This window comes from Anabrus simplex, chromosome 14 (genome assembly GCF_040414725.1).
Source record: "Anabrus simplex isolate iqAnaSimp1 chromosome 14, ASM4041472v1, whole genome shotgun sequence".
NCBI lineage: Eukaryota > Metazoa > Arthropoda > Insecta > Orthoptera > Tettigoniidae > Anabrus > Anabrus simplex.
Window position 1 is genome coordinate 57,907,253 of NC_090278.1, and position 18,371 is coordinate 57,925,623.

The following is an 18,371-nucleotide window of genomic DNA, read 5'->3' on the forward strand; positions in this document are numbered from 1 at the left end:
CGAGGGAGTTATCTTCACTGTATAAAATTTCCTGCACTAATCCGTACATACAAAGTCGTCCCCATCCATGTGGTCATCTGACAAGGAACTGCTTGGGTGCGACCAGACCGAATGCATTGGAAACTGCAAGTACTTAGAAGTAGTCTTTTGACTCTAAACTGGAGTATCAAAGATATCGATTATGTTAAAAAAACTTGGTAAGATGCTCAATGGAGACATCAAGACATCGCCTAATTCCTGTAATTTTTATGAAGTTGTCCACAGCATGACAAAATGAATGATTTTAAACACTATTTATGTTTTTTGTACTAATGAAATGTTATCTTAATAGCTTGTATGTTTATATGTTGCCCCCAAACTACTCTGCACCCAGTTGGTGAACAGAGGAATCCAGAAGTGGACTGTTTTGTTGGCAAACACTTCAGTATTTCAGGCATTTTTGGATGTGGCTGGACTTGGATCACGTCTGGCAAATGACACAAAGTACAAGAGGAGACTACATTTATTTTAAAACATCCTGTTCAATAATCACAAGAATTACAAAACTTAATTCTTCTTGATGTTGTTCAATATGAAAGTATTTTTGAATTGAAAATCAACACTCACAAATTTCTGCACTATAATACTTTGAAGATATTCTTCACTGTCCTTGGAAGGTATAGAACATGGTTTAAGTAACACGGAGAGAAGAAGATATCGGTAGATACTATTGACAGGTACACCAGCCACTGCCACCACATGCCCCTGGAAGAGGCCTTCGCCACACGGAATGTGCTGACTGAGATTGCGAGGTTCACTTCACATGACCTTACTTGGTGGGAGATTTGAAACATTTGGCATGGCCAAGAGTGCAAGCTTAACCTAACAGGCACAGATTCGACTCAAGGCCTAACCTCACAGACTCTGGATTCGGCCCTAGGCTCAACCTTACAAGGGCGTTAGGTTTGCAGACTATTGTTTGATGCTCAAGTGTGCCAGCTTAACCTAACTGCCAACGTGATAATGGACAAGAGTGCTAGCTTATGCTAACAGGCATGGATTTGGTTGCCATCTTAACTTTTCAAGGGCGTTACAGACTCGAGTTTGGGATTCGATCCCAGGCTTAACCTAACTAGACAAGATTTGACATGGTCCAGGGGATTTTGGATCTGATCTTTGAACAAGATGACCGTGCGAATTGGCTGTGCAGTTAGGAGTGTGCAGCTGTTAGCTTGCATCTGGCAGATAGTGGATTTGAGCCCCAACGTAGGCAGCCCTGAAGATGGTTTTCCGTGGTTTCCCACTTTCACACCAGGCGAATGCTGGAGCTGTTCCTTAATTAAGGCCATGGCCGATTCCTTTCCACTGCTAAGCCTTTCGTCGCCATAAGACCTATCTGTGTCAGTCTGACATAAAACAAGTTGCAAAAAAATTAACAAGATGGCGGCTACACACATTGTTTTAATAGGGCTAGGGAAATGATGTAAGGCTTAATACATTTGCTTTATTCATAGGGCCATAACATTGAAAAGCAACTACAAAAAGGCCAAAGTACTAAAGGCCAAAAGGGTTGAATGGCTAAACGGCAAAAAGGCTAAATTGCTAAAGGGTAAAGGCTAAATGGATAACGGGCACTGGGGCAGAAGAGCTAATGGGAATGAGCTATGGTCTAGGGCTCAGAGCTGAACTGGGTACAAGATGGTAGTATGGGACTAGGGAGATGGTGAAAGGTTTAATACATGTGCGTTATTTGTAGGGGCATGCCTTTCTAAAGCTACTTCAAGGTCTTGAAGCCAACTGGCTGCAGAGTCAAAGAAGCTAGTGTGTGAGCTGATGCGTAACATGATGTTGTTTTTAGTGTTTGGAACTCTGATTTATTAGTTTTAATATTTTGAGCTGATTTGAATTCTAGAGAATTATAGTAGTTTACAGTACTGTTGACATCACTCTGACAATAAAATGTTGTGTTCAGAACAAAAAATGCTTGCACTTCAAATGGCTGGGAATAGAACCCAGGGCTCTTCCCTTTTTCACTCCTGAGTATTGTGCTAAGGAAATGACTGTGCATTGAAAACATGCATTTAATTTAAATCACCTAATGTTGCAAGAAAATAAAAGAATAAAAAAGTTGTTTATAATGAAGAGACGTTTACATACAGTCCACGGAGTTTACAACAAATCAATAGTATAAGAGAAACTGGAGGAAAACCGTTTAGGTTTTCGTATAAACCCCCGGTCTGCTCAAATATTTTTAAATGATATGCATATCAAAACATTCCCCGGGATGGGTATACACTAAATATGACGTTTGGTCGAGATCTATCCAGCCGTTTCCCCGTGATGGTGGAACAGACAAACAGGCGCAGAAAATAAAAACCACCAATTTGGTCTTGAGTTGACCTTAAACGGATAAATATCTGCGAAATTGGTAAAACAAACAAAATTACAGGCATCGTACCCCCTACAACTTTAATTATATAGATATAGGAGCATGGAAAGTAACAAAGAGGTGACAAGTTATGTCATGTATAGAATGGTGGGAATGTGAACAAAGAGGATAAGGATAATAGGTAGTCAGTGTGGAAATAGGGATCAGCAGAAAGAGAAACAAGGAATGGTATAGGAAAACAAGTTGGGGATAGTATTCTTTCATGTTCCTCTTTTCTGTCGCTACCTTGTCTACTGCTATCCTATGTTATGTACCTTTACATGTTCATATCTCTCTTTTCACTTATCCCAAAAGCGGTAGCAAAAGGGGCTCTGGTTAAGACCTAGCAGGTCGTTATGCTAGTTAGGTTCTATAAAGGGTACAAATTGAAAATAAATAAATAAATACAACATAAATTTTAATCTTGTAGCAGTTGTATAGTATTATTTAAAGTCATTCCACATACTGTATATGAGTTGATTATATTTGTATGTGCAGAAGATATTATGAGTAGAATTTTGTAAATAAGATAAATTTTTTAAAGGTGGGCTGTGTGATTCTTAAAAGTTGTTAGTGTAAATTGTATAACACTGTATTTTAGGAAAATATCTTCTTCTCTTGTCAATTTAAAATTTAGTGCTTGATAATAATGTACTTTAGTGTACCATTTGCCACCGAGGTACACACTTCTTTTGCAAATAATGTGACTTTGATTTGATTCGATTTGATTTGATTGTTACTTTCCATTTTTAAATGTTTATATTTTAAATTGGGCAATAAATTAATTATAATTTTATTGTGCCAATATGAAATTTATTTACTCAGATGTTTCTTGTTTAGGCCTTTACTTCTTTATTCTACTCTCTTATTTCTTACTTATAGCTGTCCGAAGATATAAAGAAGGAAATATTCATAGAACGAAATACTGATGATGAGGTGCTGGAGTACATCAAAGAAGAAACAAAGTACGTACACCACAAACCCTATACAATATGGAATATCTTAGAAGTGAAGCTTCCACGGTGTGAAGAATTGTTTAATTTAATTTTCGGGTTGAACCGTGTTGTACTTGTACGCACATCACGTACAGTTTGCCGACGTTTCGAATACATTGCAGTATTCTTTGTCAAGGCGACTGAAATACCCCTACTCGATCCGAGGTAATCAATCTCCCAGGCAGAAATTACACTACTAGAGTGGCCTGGATCTTGGCCTTTTATATCCTAGCCTTTCTGGCTGGCAAAGAATACTGCAATGTATTTGAAACGTCGGCAAACTGTACGTGATGTGCGTACAAGTACAACACGGTTCAACCCGGAAATTAAATTAAACAATATGGAATATGTTGTACCTATTCACAGTTGTGTTCAGCATTGGTTGTTTTATCTTTCAAACTTACCATTATTAGTTTAATCCTGTCTTTACAACGTTACATTTCAACATTTGAAAATGAAAACCTACAACCTGTTTTCCAGTCTTTGACCGGGTCAGGGATGTAATGAATGAAACATATATATAGGCTGTTTTTACAATGAGGTCGCCACTCCCAAGGTGATTTATTAATGAATGATTAAATGCTATGAAATGATAATGAAGCTGGAATGAAAGATGACAGGGTAAACCGGAGTACCCGGAGAAAAACCTGTTCCGCCTCCGCTTTGTCCAGCTCAAATCTCACATGGAGTGACCGGGATTTGAACGACGGTATCCAGCGGTGAGAGGCCGACGCGCTGCCGTTTGAGCCACAGAGGCTACATTTCACCAATTATATCTTAAAATTCTATTTGTTAAAATTATCTAAAATATTCAGTAATTTTAAGATCAAATTTATTTTTACTTCATGTAGTTTCATTGAATATGTATCTACAAAAAATCTTTGGAAGAACTAGATATTTCTGAAGTATGTTGTTATTTTTATCAGTAACATAAAAGAGTAATACAAATGTGTATCCTGTTTTCAAGCTTTTAATGCAGTAGTGTTTTTGAACTGTAAGTGTGCTATTGGACTACTTGCTAATTAATTTTTTTGCTGTCACTTTTTTTTTGTTTGCTGTGCAGATCGATCTTTGATAATCCCAGGGAAATGATTATATATGGTCGGCTTTGTGCTCTTAGCCGCACTCATGTATCGGTAGGTTCTGGAATGGCTAGTCATAGACTAATGTTTGACTTCAAACCTGATTATTGATGGAAACTATGTATTCTGAAAAGTTTATTTGATTCTGTTATTGGTTAGAGTTTTCTCATCTGTTATGTGATGCTTTGAAATGTTCCTACTGTTCATTCACAACTAGTGGCTATAAATATTCATTTCAGTCCTCAGAACAGCCCAGTATCAGCTTACCCTCTCTCATTATACAGACCAGAACCATGCACACAACTGAAGAACGCCCAAATACGTCATCTCTTCTAGGTTCAAATTCTGCTGTTTCCTTGTAATTCTTGTGTTACAGGACACGATAGACTATGTTAGAGAACAATCTTCTAATATGACCACCAATAAAAATGTTGCTTATGAATACTTTTCACATACAATATGAATATTACTATTTTTGACTGGATTTTAATTTAGCTTCGTTCTTAAATGTATCTAATGCAGAGGCACTCTCGAACCAGCAAAGTGACAAGCGTTTTGTGTATTATTTTATATCTCACCTCTGGCGCTGTGTATCGTGACTCTCATTTCAGCAGTCTACAAGTATCATGCAGCAAATTAAATGACTTCTTTCAAAATGTCTAATAGGTTTGACGTGTTAATTTGGTGCTGAATTACATAAGAATAGGTTTCAGTATTCATAAAATTTCCTAATTGCTGACTTGGGGAAAGAAACATATTCCTGAGCTTACTTATTAGTGATGAGGTTACCTTCCACTTGCGGAGAGATACATCGCCCTGAGCTAAATAATTAGTGGTGAGGTTAACTTCCTCTTTCTGTAGAGACACATGGCCCTGAGCTAACCAATTAGTGATGAGGTTACCTTCTATTTGTGGAGAGACACATCACCATGAGGTAAAGAATTAGTGATGAGGTTAACTTCCGTTTGTGTAGGAACACATGGCCCTGAGCTGACCACTTTGTGCCACTCTTCCATGGTCTTCATACTTAGAGACTTGATCAGTGTGAAAGAAAATTGATTGATCTGATCGTCTGCTATCTATGACGGATGTAAGCAGAAATATGAATTGCAAAATTCCATTCAGCCTATAATACACTGACAGACTCCCCTCTTGTTGGTACCTGTAGAATTTCACTGGATATACACACTGTCACTCCCGGTTAATACAGATAATCCTTACATTTTTGTTGAATGATATATTTTTCTATAAAATACATTTAAAGCAGTGTCTTAAGCACGAAATCCAGAAGCGTTCTGTCATTCAAACACTATTTTGTGAAAATAAATCATTTATAGATATTGGACACAGGCTTCATTGGAGAAAATTGGAACATACTGAGTTGAATGCTAGAATGTGTAACATATACATTGTATCCCATTTTTTACAGTAGAATATCCATCAATCTGCTTCTTTAATGTTAGTCCTGCCTCGTTGTGTCAGACCATGTCTTTATGTAGTTCCACAGCTTTCGGGTTGCTGTGCACTGTATCTGTCCTCCGCTGTCTTGTTTGTCCCTTGTGCCTCTTTCCGCTTACTTCCTGTGTGTATGCTGACTTTCAAAATATATTATCCCTTGCACACAACAATTGCCCAAACCAGCTCACACGGCTTTCCTCAATTTTCTTCTGGATCGGTGCAATGCCAAGACATTTCCTAATAACATCATTTGAAATGTGATCCAGTGTAGTTATGCCAGCCTTCCACCTAAGCATCTTCATACCTATGACGCATAGTTGGCGTTCTACCTCCTTTGTTGCTGGCTAGCATTCGTTGTTCTGGAAAACGACAGGAGATAACAGCTCAGTAGATAGTACATTTCATATTGTTCTTCATCCGACGGTCGTAGGGGTGCCCGTTGTCTTTCTCCACATCAGCCATGCTTTGTATATCCTTGACTTCATCAGTAAGTCAGCCATAATCAGAGATTGCAAAGCCATGATACTTAATTTTCACTACTCATGCTATATATTTTCACCATCAACATGCATGGTTCCAACTTTTCGACGGTGTAATGTCATGTATTCTGTCTTCTTTTTGTTGTGGCACGAGACATATTGTGCTAGTCGATTGTTCCAATCTTCTGTTTGGCGCTGCAGATCAAGCTTATACTCTGCAGCCTATATGACATCATTAGCATAGAGAAGTGTCCATGGTATTGGCTTGTGCAGGTCTGATGTAATGTTGTACATCACAATAATGAATAGCAGTGGTAATACGTCAGGGCCTTGGTGGACTCCTGTAGTTATGCAGAAGTCATCAGATGCTCCTGCAGCAGCTTGAACATAAGTCCTTCATTCTACGTAGAGCTATTGTACCCTCTCAACAAGGTGCTCTGGAATGCCACGTTCTTGTAGCGCTGACTAGATAAGGTCACGGGGTACATGATGGTAGGCTTTCTTATGGTCCAGAAAGTCCAGATGAAGCGTTTTATTCTTTTCACAGTTTCTCTCAACTAACAGCCCTGCAGTATGAATTGCTCCAGTTGTACCACAATTGTACACAAATCCAGGTTGGCTCGTTGTAATTTTGGCTAAGTCGCTAATTCTGTTGTTGAGGATTTGTTCGAAAACTGTCATTGTGTGGCTCAGAAATGTGATCTGGTGTTAATTATAAAAATCGTCAGGCCTTCCCTTATTTTTGGGCGGAGGTGATTGGGACTGGTAGATACGGAAGTTCAAAGATTAAAATTTTGTCAAAATAGTTCCGCCAGCGTTCTCGCGCTTCCCGCCTGTCGAGTAGCAAATCATCTGTTACCTTACTGATGCCGTAAAAACGTTGGATTTGTTCCGTTTCATGATGCCTCAGTTTGACTAGCTGTTAAATACCCCGCTCGTATTCAAGCATGTCTAGTTTCATATATAGACCTGCATAGCTGTTTGGTTTTATTTTTGGCAGTGTCTTTCTCTTTACTACTGGCTGCTTCGTGGGCATTCCAATGAGCAAGAAACTTGTGGAACAGCTGTTCCCCCAACGTTACTGCATCCTGAACATTGTCGTTCTGAAGCCACGTCTCATTGCCAATCCGTCGTCGTCGCATTCATTTAATTGTTCCAAGAATAGGGCATGCGGCGTCTTACAGTTTAGTCCGGCTGACTTCAACTGCAGTGATTGGTGGCACTGTAATTTTTACAACAACGTTGGCCTCCTTCAGGTGCCACCATTTGATCCATTTTGGTCCATTTCCTGTGAAGTTGTCTACAACATCTTTAAGATTCTGTCGTCTCACATGGATTTAGCAATTGCCAGTGGGATGGGAGCCACTGTAATACCTGCCTAGATGAGTATCACGCTTCTTGAACCGTGTGTTCGCGATGATCAGTTTGTGCATTATCGGGAATTCTTTGGTCGTCGTCATCATTCTTCTGTCCATATCCATGACCGCAGGGGGCTGTGTGGTCTTTTTTCCTCCGTCTGACGTCCACTCAGATGACAGGCAACAATAAGATAGTCAACGGTCATCTTGTCGAGCACTGCCCAGAAGGCGTCTTTGCTTTCCGTACCCAGGCTAGTTTGTGGAGCGTTGCACTGAAGAATTGGATTTTCCTTCTATCCTCAACGTAGATATGTTACATCAAGTGATTGTCATACATTTGCTCCTCAGAGAATAAACAGTCAAAATTTTGCTGATATAACAGTGCGAATGCAATCAGTTCTTCAGTTTCCTTTGTACATCGTTTAGTAACTGCACCCCATTTTGCATGATTTTTCTCCACTCCATCTTCTTTCCTGCACCTTACAGATGCCTATATGCCTTCTCCCAAGTGCTGTGGCTAATTCGCGACTTCATCGAGACGTAGTTCAGTGATGCGATATGAATGGAGGTCCTCGCTTGTTTAGCTGTCACAGGCTGTGCGACGTTTACCTTGCATAATTTTCACGCTGACTGGGCCTTGCCAAAGTGCGTCCCTTCCAGAGGATGGATAGATAGATAGATAGATAGATAGATAGATAGATATTGCCTTTATTGATGGCGAAGTTCTGGCTTAAGGCCCCCTGTTGCACTTAAACTCTAGATGTGTATACATTTACTTAACTTATAACTTCAGATACAAATAAAACAAATAATATTATTAGGAATAATAATAATAATAATAATAATAATAATAATAATAATAATGAAAGAATCCTTAATTTTAAATTACACAAACTAAGGTACACTTAAATGACGTAACTACAGTAATCCATTCATTCATTTCATTTATTCCTACATTCACTCAACAATTAACCAGCAAATCAGCGGGATCTACCCAGCCAATGCTCGCGGCAAGCCAATTTAAACTTGCGATGAGAAGGATTGTCTCTAATGTTCGCGGGTAGCGAATTCCATGACCTAGACAGAGAGATTATGAAGGAGCGGTTGTACACAGCAGTGCGGCTTACAGGTATGGCAAGAGGGGAGCCAGATCTTGTATTGTGTTCATGATAGGATGAGAGGTAAGAACAAGATGAAAACAGGTAGTCGGGAGTATTAGTGGAAAGTACTTTGTGCAGTAGCGATAGCATGTGAAGCTCACGGCGCTGGTGCACCTGGAGCCACGACAGCTTCTTATAATAAGGTGATATATGAGCGTCATATCGCAGATTAAAGATATATCTTATTCAGCTGTTCAGGCCCGGGTCAGTTTCTTGTTATGTCGCAGGTTATTTCAGTCAACGCAGTGTCACAGTAATCAAGTATAGGTAGTATCAGAGAGCAAATTATTTGTACTTTAAGTCGAACAGAGAATACATTAGCGAACCGTTTCAGGGGTTATAAGCATTTTTGTATTTTATTACGTATTACATGTATGTACTTTATTGGGCTTGGTTCCGATTCCATGACACGTATTTCCATAAGGATGTGACGCTTGTTATGAAGAGTTTTAGAGCTCATGACAGCCGCTCAGTACATGGCAATCAGACACCTTTTGCTGCCCTCCTCTGGAGAAGGAACGCTACGCTCCTTTCTGCATTAACTTCCAGAAAGGTAGAGTACGTCATCTGCGAACTACTCCGTACTGAACGTCTCCATCTCCGCCAAAGTTGCTATTAAGGACTTTGTGTGTATTTGGTCTACGAGTGCAATTATATTTCGCTCAAAACTGCCGGCAGACCAGTGGCACGTGTTATTGCAGTGTAAATGGTTCATCAATACAAAATGAAATGCCATTTTACTGAGAAAGCTAACTGAGAACCTGATAAATCACTTGTCACAAAAATCACTTAATCAAGTAAAAAAGAATTGCCGCAAAGTATTGCACCTTTTGCTTGGCGTGATAGACCACAAAACGTATGACACACAAACCAGTGTCGTATTTTCTGCCCAGTGTTGTCTTGTGGTGGCAATGTCAATATCTTGTGTGATGATCACGTGGTCTAGCCTGTGTCGTCTGGAATCATTGCCCCTCTTTTATTCCTATGAGTGCAGTAACAAGAAATAATCGAGCCTCCCACTACTTTGCTTTTGAGGAAGTTGTGCATTCCACCAGTACATGCGAATTCAGTGCATACAGAATGAATTGGGAAGTCCCACTTCATGTTACAATGAATTTTCTCCCGTGTGATCGACTTTTCCAATGTGCTTGTTGCAGGCGGACCTCACCTCTAGCCAAAAAACTTGTATTTCTTGCTCTTCTTTCCTAGGATATCTAGAACCACACTGCGATTGGGACACAGACATAGGCTTTGGTGCTATTCAACGATGTTATCATTTTACTAAAAATAACGGTTGATGAAGTTCTTGAAATGAAAAGAATTTCATTCTGTTCTTACATAGCAACAGTATCCCCTACCGTTCAATTCAATGTCCTGTCATCTCGAATTCTGGCTCAAGCCTTGATTTTCATGCTCATTTTAGGTGTAATGTTAAAGGAACCACTCGTATGAACATTTACTCGTAAGGACGTGCGTTCAAATATTTCCTAATATCAGAATATTTTAATAAAACACTACAACCTGAGCCATATTCTTTGTCGCCATCATAATGTTTATGACAGCAGTATCTGTAGGTGAAATGAAAGCATCAATGTTAGGAAAAAGGCCATCATCTGCATGTTATCTTTCAGCCTTTCGAGGATTTCACCAGGATTAGTTTTTTCTATATTGCATGCAGCCTCTCTTAAAGACAGCAATTAAGACGTAGACTGATGTGACACATGGTAATAGTACGAACTTCCTTGTGTAAACGTACCGTCCTATATTTACAGTATATCAGCTCTGATTGCACGTCAAAGCTATGTTATTAGAAATAACCACTCTGTGATGTAATATAATGCTGCACTGGTATGATAACAGTGTACAAGCACAATACGTATGATTGCCTGACAGTAAATAATATTTATAAATGAGAGAAGTAGAAGGAGACCAAGACGACGATGGTTAGACTCGGTTTTTAACGATTTAAAGATAAGACATATAGAACTAAATGAGGCCACAACAGTAGTTGCAAATCGAGGATTGTGGCGACGTTGAGTAAATTCTCAGAGGCTTGCAGACTGAACGCTGAAAGGAATAACAGTCTATAATGATAATGTATTGCACCTTTCGTTTATTAATGTTCCCACGGTAATTCCCACTATTACGCCGCGTTGGAGCATTAACTGAATATACACATGTTTAAATATTGCTCCGGCAACAAAGTTTAAGCATCGGGTCAAAAGTCATATCTAGACTCTAAACTGGGATACTATTTATGAACATGAGCCCCAACAACATGGTGCATAATCGCTTCTCAGGGTAAAATTTGCTTCGTTCTTCCCATATGCTTTAAATAAATCGCGGATTCCGTTGAAGAGTATCCGTCCGTTGAAACAGTCATACCGTATCCTTATGTCAAGGAAATTATCTGATCGTCACTTAATATTTAACGTGAACTAACTCGATAGATCCGTATATTATCATACTACTATATACTACAAGTTACTTAAGGAATAGAAATGCGAAATCAAATCTATACCTAATTTATTAGCATGCTAATGTATAATAAAATTGAATAACATGCATTCATTGGCAATCAAGAAAGGGAAATCGTGAAATTACATATATCATTCTCAAAATGCTTGGTTTCTGAGATAAACATATTTGAAAGTTTTTTAAGTCATCAACATATTTGCTTACATTTTTGTTAAGTATCAAAATATACCATATCTTCCATGTTTAAACTGATACAAGGGGAAAAATAAGGACCACAACTTTATTAAACCAAGGAGGAGTGGAATATCTTTCATTTAATGTTGTTTGGGATTTTCTTTGGGGCATCATTTAAGTATCAACTTGCTTTTCGGTCTGTTTGACCAAATTTACTTGGATACATCTTTGGATTCTTGTTTGTGACTCTCCACGTTACGAGATAAGCATTTCCATGTTTAAATATGGGTTCAAAACACCCATGCCGATATTATACTCCTATCATAACCCAAAATGAATAAACTAAAACGGTACATCACCATATGTACAAAATAAACCAAATAATTTTAGTACAGAGTGCCATAGATTTGATAGTACGCCAGTCTAACCTGCGAAGATTGGTGCCATGCAGTCCTAGTCATGTGTCAATATATTTACATACTCTCAAATATTTCTTCGCTGTGCCATGGATTTGATAAAGTAAACCGTACTCCATATAAGCGTTATCGTGCTGACCTTCAAATACGTAAATGTGCGAGATTCCATTCTATTCCTAAATATATATATATTACGTAATGTGTAACAAATACGTAACCTCTCCATATCTTCCTCTGAAAGTTACTTCGAAACACATTCTGCTTGGCTCGAGACATACATTCAACTCAACATGGCCTAAATCCTTCACTTGCAGTGCTAACCCAAATATAAATACAACATGTAACACAGGAATTCGCAATTCAATCATCTATCCCGTTCTTAAACAACGAACAGAAACATATCTCTTCACTCTAATTACAACTTGCCACATTAACATTCCATTTCCTTCATATATATATATACCCCCATATTTAAAAAATATCATCCTTCAATTCCACTAAAATAACCTCTGTGTTACGGTAGCAATACTTAATAACCTGATTATTCTCTCCTACACTGCAACTTCGTAATATTTTAAACACTTCTTTATAATGCTATTATCGTACTGGCCATGATTGGTACACATATTGACCTGAAATTCTAGGTTACGTCTTATATCTCGCCTGTGTTTTTCTACTATCACAACTGGTTAAACGCTTCACGGTCTACACGTATTGATTGGCAAAAAACATGCACAAATACTCAATCAGATCTAGTTTCCAATAACCTTAAAATTATCACATTAGCACCGTAGTTATATAGCATAAATTGGCACATTTCATCGGCTAATAATCGGAATTTATATTCATATATCCTTTCATTGGCACTTCATCTCTTACATCTAGCACTCCTGTACACCTATAAATATTTTTCATCAGTTGATTTGAAATTCATTACGATGCAACTCATAATACTTATCTCATAACGGGATTTTGCTGCTGGATCTCTGCTGGACTACGGCATCTTGGAGTAGGCAACCACTGCGATCCGAAGATTACATCATCTGCGGCTCCGGCTGGGGTCTTGGCTTGAGCTATTTAGTCTTGAGCGAACATTTCCATCTGTTTAAGCTGAGTCCATCTTGTCGCCAGTTATCATGCAATCATAAAAGAACAATGACATAGTAGAATTCATAGTGTACTGGTGAATAGTAGGCTATTCAATACGTAATATTTGAATTCGGAAACTCGTATTGGACGAGAATATTCTTTTCTTTAAATTTATAGATTTCTCTAATTTGGCCTATTTCTTGCTCTTTCTTTCGCTTAAACAGATATTGTCTCCCTCCTGGAAACAATAAATTATGCCGCTATGGTACTAATTTCGGCAATGTATAACTCGGCTGAAGTTTCCTTTCGTTTCTGAATTCAGGTGTCACAGTAACGAGTATTTCCTTCAAATTTACTCCTTTTCTGCCTTATGTTCTTGCAGATATAGTCTTCTCTGCTGTTAATATATTAATACTCTCGTATTTAATGTTGCGTTGATCCTTTTTAAATCTTTCTGTAAGCCGTGCTGCTTCTCTTCAACTTGTAATTCTTTCTTCTCAAGGTAGACAAGAATCGTTCTCTTTCAAATTTTTTCAGTCCATCATTATTTAACTCTTGAGATTCTTTTTCCTTGCGGCCGGGTGATATCGATTTATTAGATCTCTACTCTGTGTACTTCAAAACATACATGTTTGCCGAATTAAAGAGCTTGTATTTCTCCTTTAGCCTGGACCACTTCTCAACATTCTATAAATGATGTGTTTTCTCATACATTCCTATATCGTCAGAAGTTTCCTATGCGTAAAAATGTGATTCAAGGGAAAAGACGCAAAATATCCACGTAACAAGTGAGAGCTTTTCAAATCGACTACATCCTGAATTTGATCTCCGATCATTATTTCCCTCAGAAATTTGATGTTCCTAAGTAACGAGCTCTTTGATTGTGATATCAGTGAGTGGAATGTTCAGTAGCATTTCCTTTGTGTGAGAGTTGTATTGGAGTTGACCGTTACATAATTGGTAACATCAATTTAATTTCCTTCACTGTAGGTCGAGAACCGAGATGAGCTACGTAGATCATCAACCGCCGGATGACGGAGGAGCTTGTTTCAGGTGCAATATATGTGAGAAATCCTTCGGCCAGAAAGACAGTCTATGTCATCATCTGCAAGCTAATACACGCGACACGCACCACTATTGTAGTATCTGTGGCAAATCGTTCAGTATGAAATTTAACTTAACAGCCCACATCCGTACTCACACACTCGAGAAGCCATACTGTTGCAGTTTATGTAGCAAATCCTTCAACACGAAAGGTAGTCTTTTGATTCATGTACGGACTCACACGGGTGAGAAGCCATACCGTTGCAATATGTGTGGTAAATCCTTCAGCGTTAAAGCATGTCTGACAAATCACATGCTAACTCACACAGGCGAGAGGCCATACAAATGCAATGTCTGTGGGAAATGCTTCACCGTCAAGGCCAATATTGCAAGGCATATTCGATCTCACACGGGTGAGAAACCATATTCATGCATTGTCTGTAGTAAACGTTTGGGTCACAATAGTGGTTTAACACACCACATGCGGTCTCACACAGGCGAGAATACAGCAGTAACACCAGACTCTTGTCATGTCTGTGGAAAATACTTCACTTTCAAAGGCAATCTTGCACGTCATATGCGCACTCACACAGGTGATAAGCCTTACTGTTGCAATGTCTGTCATAAACGTTTCAGTTACAAATGTGGTTTAACAGAACACGTGCGGTCTCACACAGGCGAGATGCCACATTATTGTCGTGTCTGTGGGAAACACTTCTCGTTTAAAGGCAATCTTGCGCGTCATATGCATACTCACACAGGCGATAAGCCGTATTGTTGCAATATCTGTGGTAAATTTTTCATTGACAAGTGTAGTTTAGCAGAACACATGCACTCTCACACAAAAGAGACTTCACACCTCTGTCATATCTGTGGAAAGTGCTTTACCTATAAATTCGGTCTCACATCGCACATGCGAACTCACACATCGGAGAGACCTTACTGTTGCATTTTCTGTGAGAAATCTTTTAGGAGGAGAGGCGGACTTGTAGTTCATATGCTTACTCATAGGCGTGAAAAGTCACACTACTGCGTCGTCTGTGGTAAATCCTTCAGCATTAAAGACGGTTTGACACAGCATATGCGGACTCACACAGGAGAGACACCATACTGTTGCATTGTCTGTGGGAAAACCTTTACCACGAAGAAAATCCTTAGACGCCACATCCTGATTCACACGGGAGCTATGCAACATTAGTGCAATATCTGTGGCAAATGTTTCAGCCAGAAATTCAGCTTTACAGGCCAGATTCGTACCCACACAGGCAGAAAGCCACACTCTTGGAATGTCTGTGGCAAGTCATTCAACCAGACAGACAGTCTTACATGTCTCATGCGGACTCACACGGACGAGGGGCCACAGTACTGCAATACCAGTTGCAAATTCTTCAAGTACATAGTCACTCTGATACGTGACACGCACTCGCACAAACCAGAGGCCGCACTGCGGCAATATATGTGGCCAAACCCTTCAGACAGAAACTCCAAAGAAGACTTCACATGTGTACTCACACTGGAGAGAAACAACATTGGTGCAATGTCTGTGGCACATCCTTCAGCAACAAAGTCAGCCTAAGAGTTCAAATACGGACACACAGGGACGAGAAGCCACACTGCTACGATGTCTGCGGCCAGTCTTTCAGCCACAAAGTCGGTCAAGTAGATCATGTTCAAACACACACTGGCGGAATATCTGATGTAAAATTTTTCAGTTGCAATGTCAGTCTGGTACGTCAAAAGGCGACTCACATGTGCGAGAAGCCATACTGATATTTGGGAATCCATTAGCCACATTTTCAGTCCAACAGTTCGTATGCGGACTCACACGGGGGAGAAGGCACACTACGTCTATAACTGTGGCAAATCTTTCAGCCTGAAAATCTATCTAAGAGTTCACATGCGGATCACACAGACGAGAAGCCACTCTGTTGCAACGTCTGTGCCAAATCCTTTTGCAACAAAATGAGCCTACGAGTTCATATGCGGACACACACTAAAGTGAATCCACACTGCTGCGATGTCTTGGGGGAGCTCGGTACACACTTTCTCATTCCCAGATGGGGAGTGATATCCCTGATTGAAGAAAATATTTAACTACTTGCTCAAAAACAATCTTAGACTAAAATGAACAATAGAAGGGCCGCCAGGAAATATTTACTTCATTATAGTGTATCTAATTGTTTAAAAATTGTACTGTTTTAATTTTTGAACTCTTTGTGAGAGAACGTACTAAGTGCTTTCAGACTGTGATACCGAGTTTGTCTCTTCTGAATGAAAAAGCTCTCCTTTTCGTTCATACAGTTACGTATACCTAAATAGTTCAGGCAGTTTACTAAAGATCTCTGCCCGGAAATAATTTTTCTCTGCATGTGAATTCTAGATTTACAAGGTTTCCATGCACTTAAAGGATTTAAAATGGAATAAATGATGCTCACGAAAGGATGTTACGTTCGTTAGAGCTTCTGAGGTATCCAGTTTATATACCTACAAATCATAATTGTCACTAACGGATTGTATTGCACTAAAATATAGGTAATATGTACAATATTTGTAATCTTCACAGTGTTTTTCCTTTACAGCTGTTTATTGTGATCACTCGAAAGCAGATCATGTTGCATACTCTCTCTCGATTTCAATAATTTGTATGATTCCGTCCGAAACACGATCGTTTCTTTGGTATGTAGAATTTCTGCCGTAGCCACACTTTGATAAAGAGGGGTTCTCATCAATTGACACGTTGCCATCAGTGGTATAAGCTTCCAAACATTTTGCTACCAGGTGGTCATGTACTGGCTTTAACTTTTATAATTTTTGAAGAATATTTCATTCTACGTCTCATTGTCTCATAAATGTAAAAAGATGTGTAGGAATATCTGATAATAATAATAATCATGGCTTTACGTACCACTAACTAATTTAACGCTTTTCGGAGACGCCGAGATGCTGGAATTAAATCAAACGAGTTATTTTTCATGCCAGTAAATCTACTGACACGAAGCTGATGTATTCAAGCACCTTCAAATACCACTGGACTGAGCCAGGTTCGAACCTACGAAGTTGGGGTTGAGCCAGTCAGCCTGGCAAGAAGAAATTATTTTCGTACCATCAGCTCATGGGAAGTAGGAGTTGGTATTCAACAAGCAATTGCAAGAAATATAAAGACATTATTTAGTTTTCTATACAAGCCCCTGTGGTAACAGTATGCCCATATGAATCTCTATGTCGTCCTTCTTTGTACGGATCCGGCCTTGATTTCTATCCCTTCGTTTTTTCATACTAAACTCAGTTTTATATGCGATTTTCTGCTGGGCACTTCTTGTCTGTTCAGCTACAGTACGTTCTGGCATACCTCGTCATCAAAAAATCAAATGTTTCGCTCGGTTTTGTTTCCCCTGAAAGCTCGCCCTTAACATCATGATTGAATTTTGGGTCAAAGTGGGGACTTCTTTGTTCACGTTAGGTCCAGGTTGACTAAGAAGGTGCACTGGTTGGACTCTTATCGGTATTATCGTCACCACTGTCACTGTCACGTTCTCTACTTGAACAGGAATCGATCACGTGATATCTCTTTCGCGACTTCTAAATTTTTCACATCAGCTGGGCAGAAACTCTGTCATTTGAGCCTGAAGTACGTGTTCCATGTAAATTCCTGTTACTTACGAATTCTCCTGCGGCAGAACTTACTTCACTAAGATCACTATACTCCTTACTAAATATCAACATTTCGTTTATCATGACCCGTAAATCATCTTCCTCTAGCGGTGGGGACTGGTGATTCCTTTCAGACATTTTAGCGAAAAAAATTGTAAGAAAAGGAATTTAATAGAACCGTGGTCTATGCTGTTTGGATGGAAATCATGAATTGTACCTGTATTACTGAACACATGCGTACGATAATAAATGTCGTGTAACTCGCAGTAAACACAGACTCCAGTCGTGAAGAAAGAACCCAGCCCAAGAACGCAAAGTCGCAGTTCTAAAGTGACACCAGGGAGGTCTGTTGAGTATCACAGTCTCCAGAAGTACCTGCTACTGCAATATTATTTCATCCAAGGTACGACTAGGCGTTGAGCTAAAACTTCGGCGCGAGGCAGTTGGCCTTTAGCTCGTTCTTGCCCAGACGTAAGTTGCGTTCTGTATGATCGAACCCTTGGATGACGCATTGGAATTGAAAGAACACAGTTGAAAAACCCACATCAGAGGGTAGACTCATACAAAATACGCTACTGAA

General features: G+C 39.3%; 1 protein-coding gene across 1 annotated transcript in view; it reads left to right on the forward strand.

Annotated features, from left to right (window-relative positions):
• LOC137502995 (zinc finger protein 33B-like) overlaps positions 1–16,614 on the forward strand; it is an 83,984-nt gene extending 67,370 nt beyond the window's left edge. Inside the window, exons 4-5 of the mRNA XM_068230317.1 lie at positions 3,290–3,372; positions 14,087–16,614. Of these exons, the coding sequence (XP_068086418.1) occupies positions 3,290–3,372; positions 14,087–15,338 (1,335 nt within the window). The 3' untranslated portion in view covers positions 15,339–16,614. The remainder of the gene's footprint in view (positions 1–3,289; positions 3,373–14,086) is intronic.
• Positions 16,615–18,371: the final 1,757 nt, after the last annotated feature.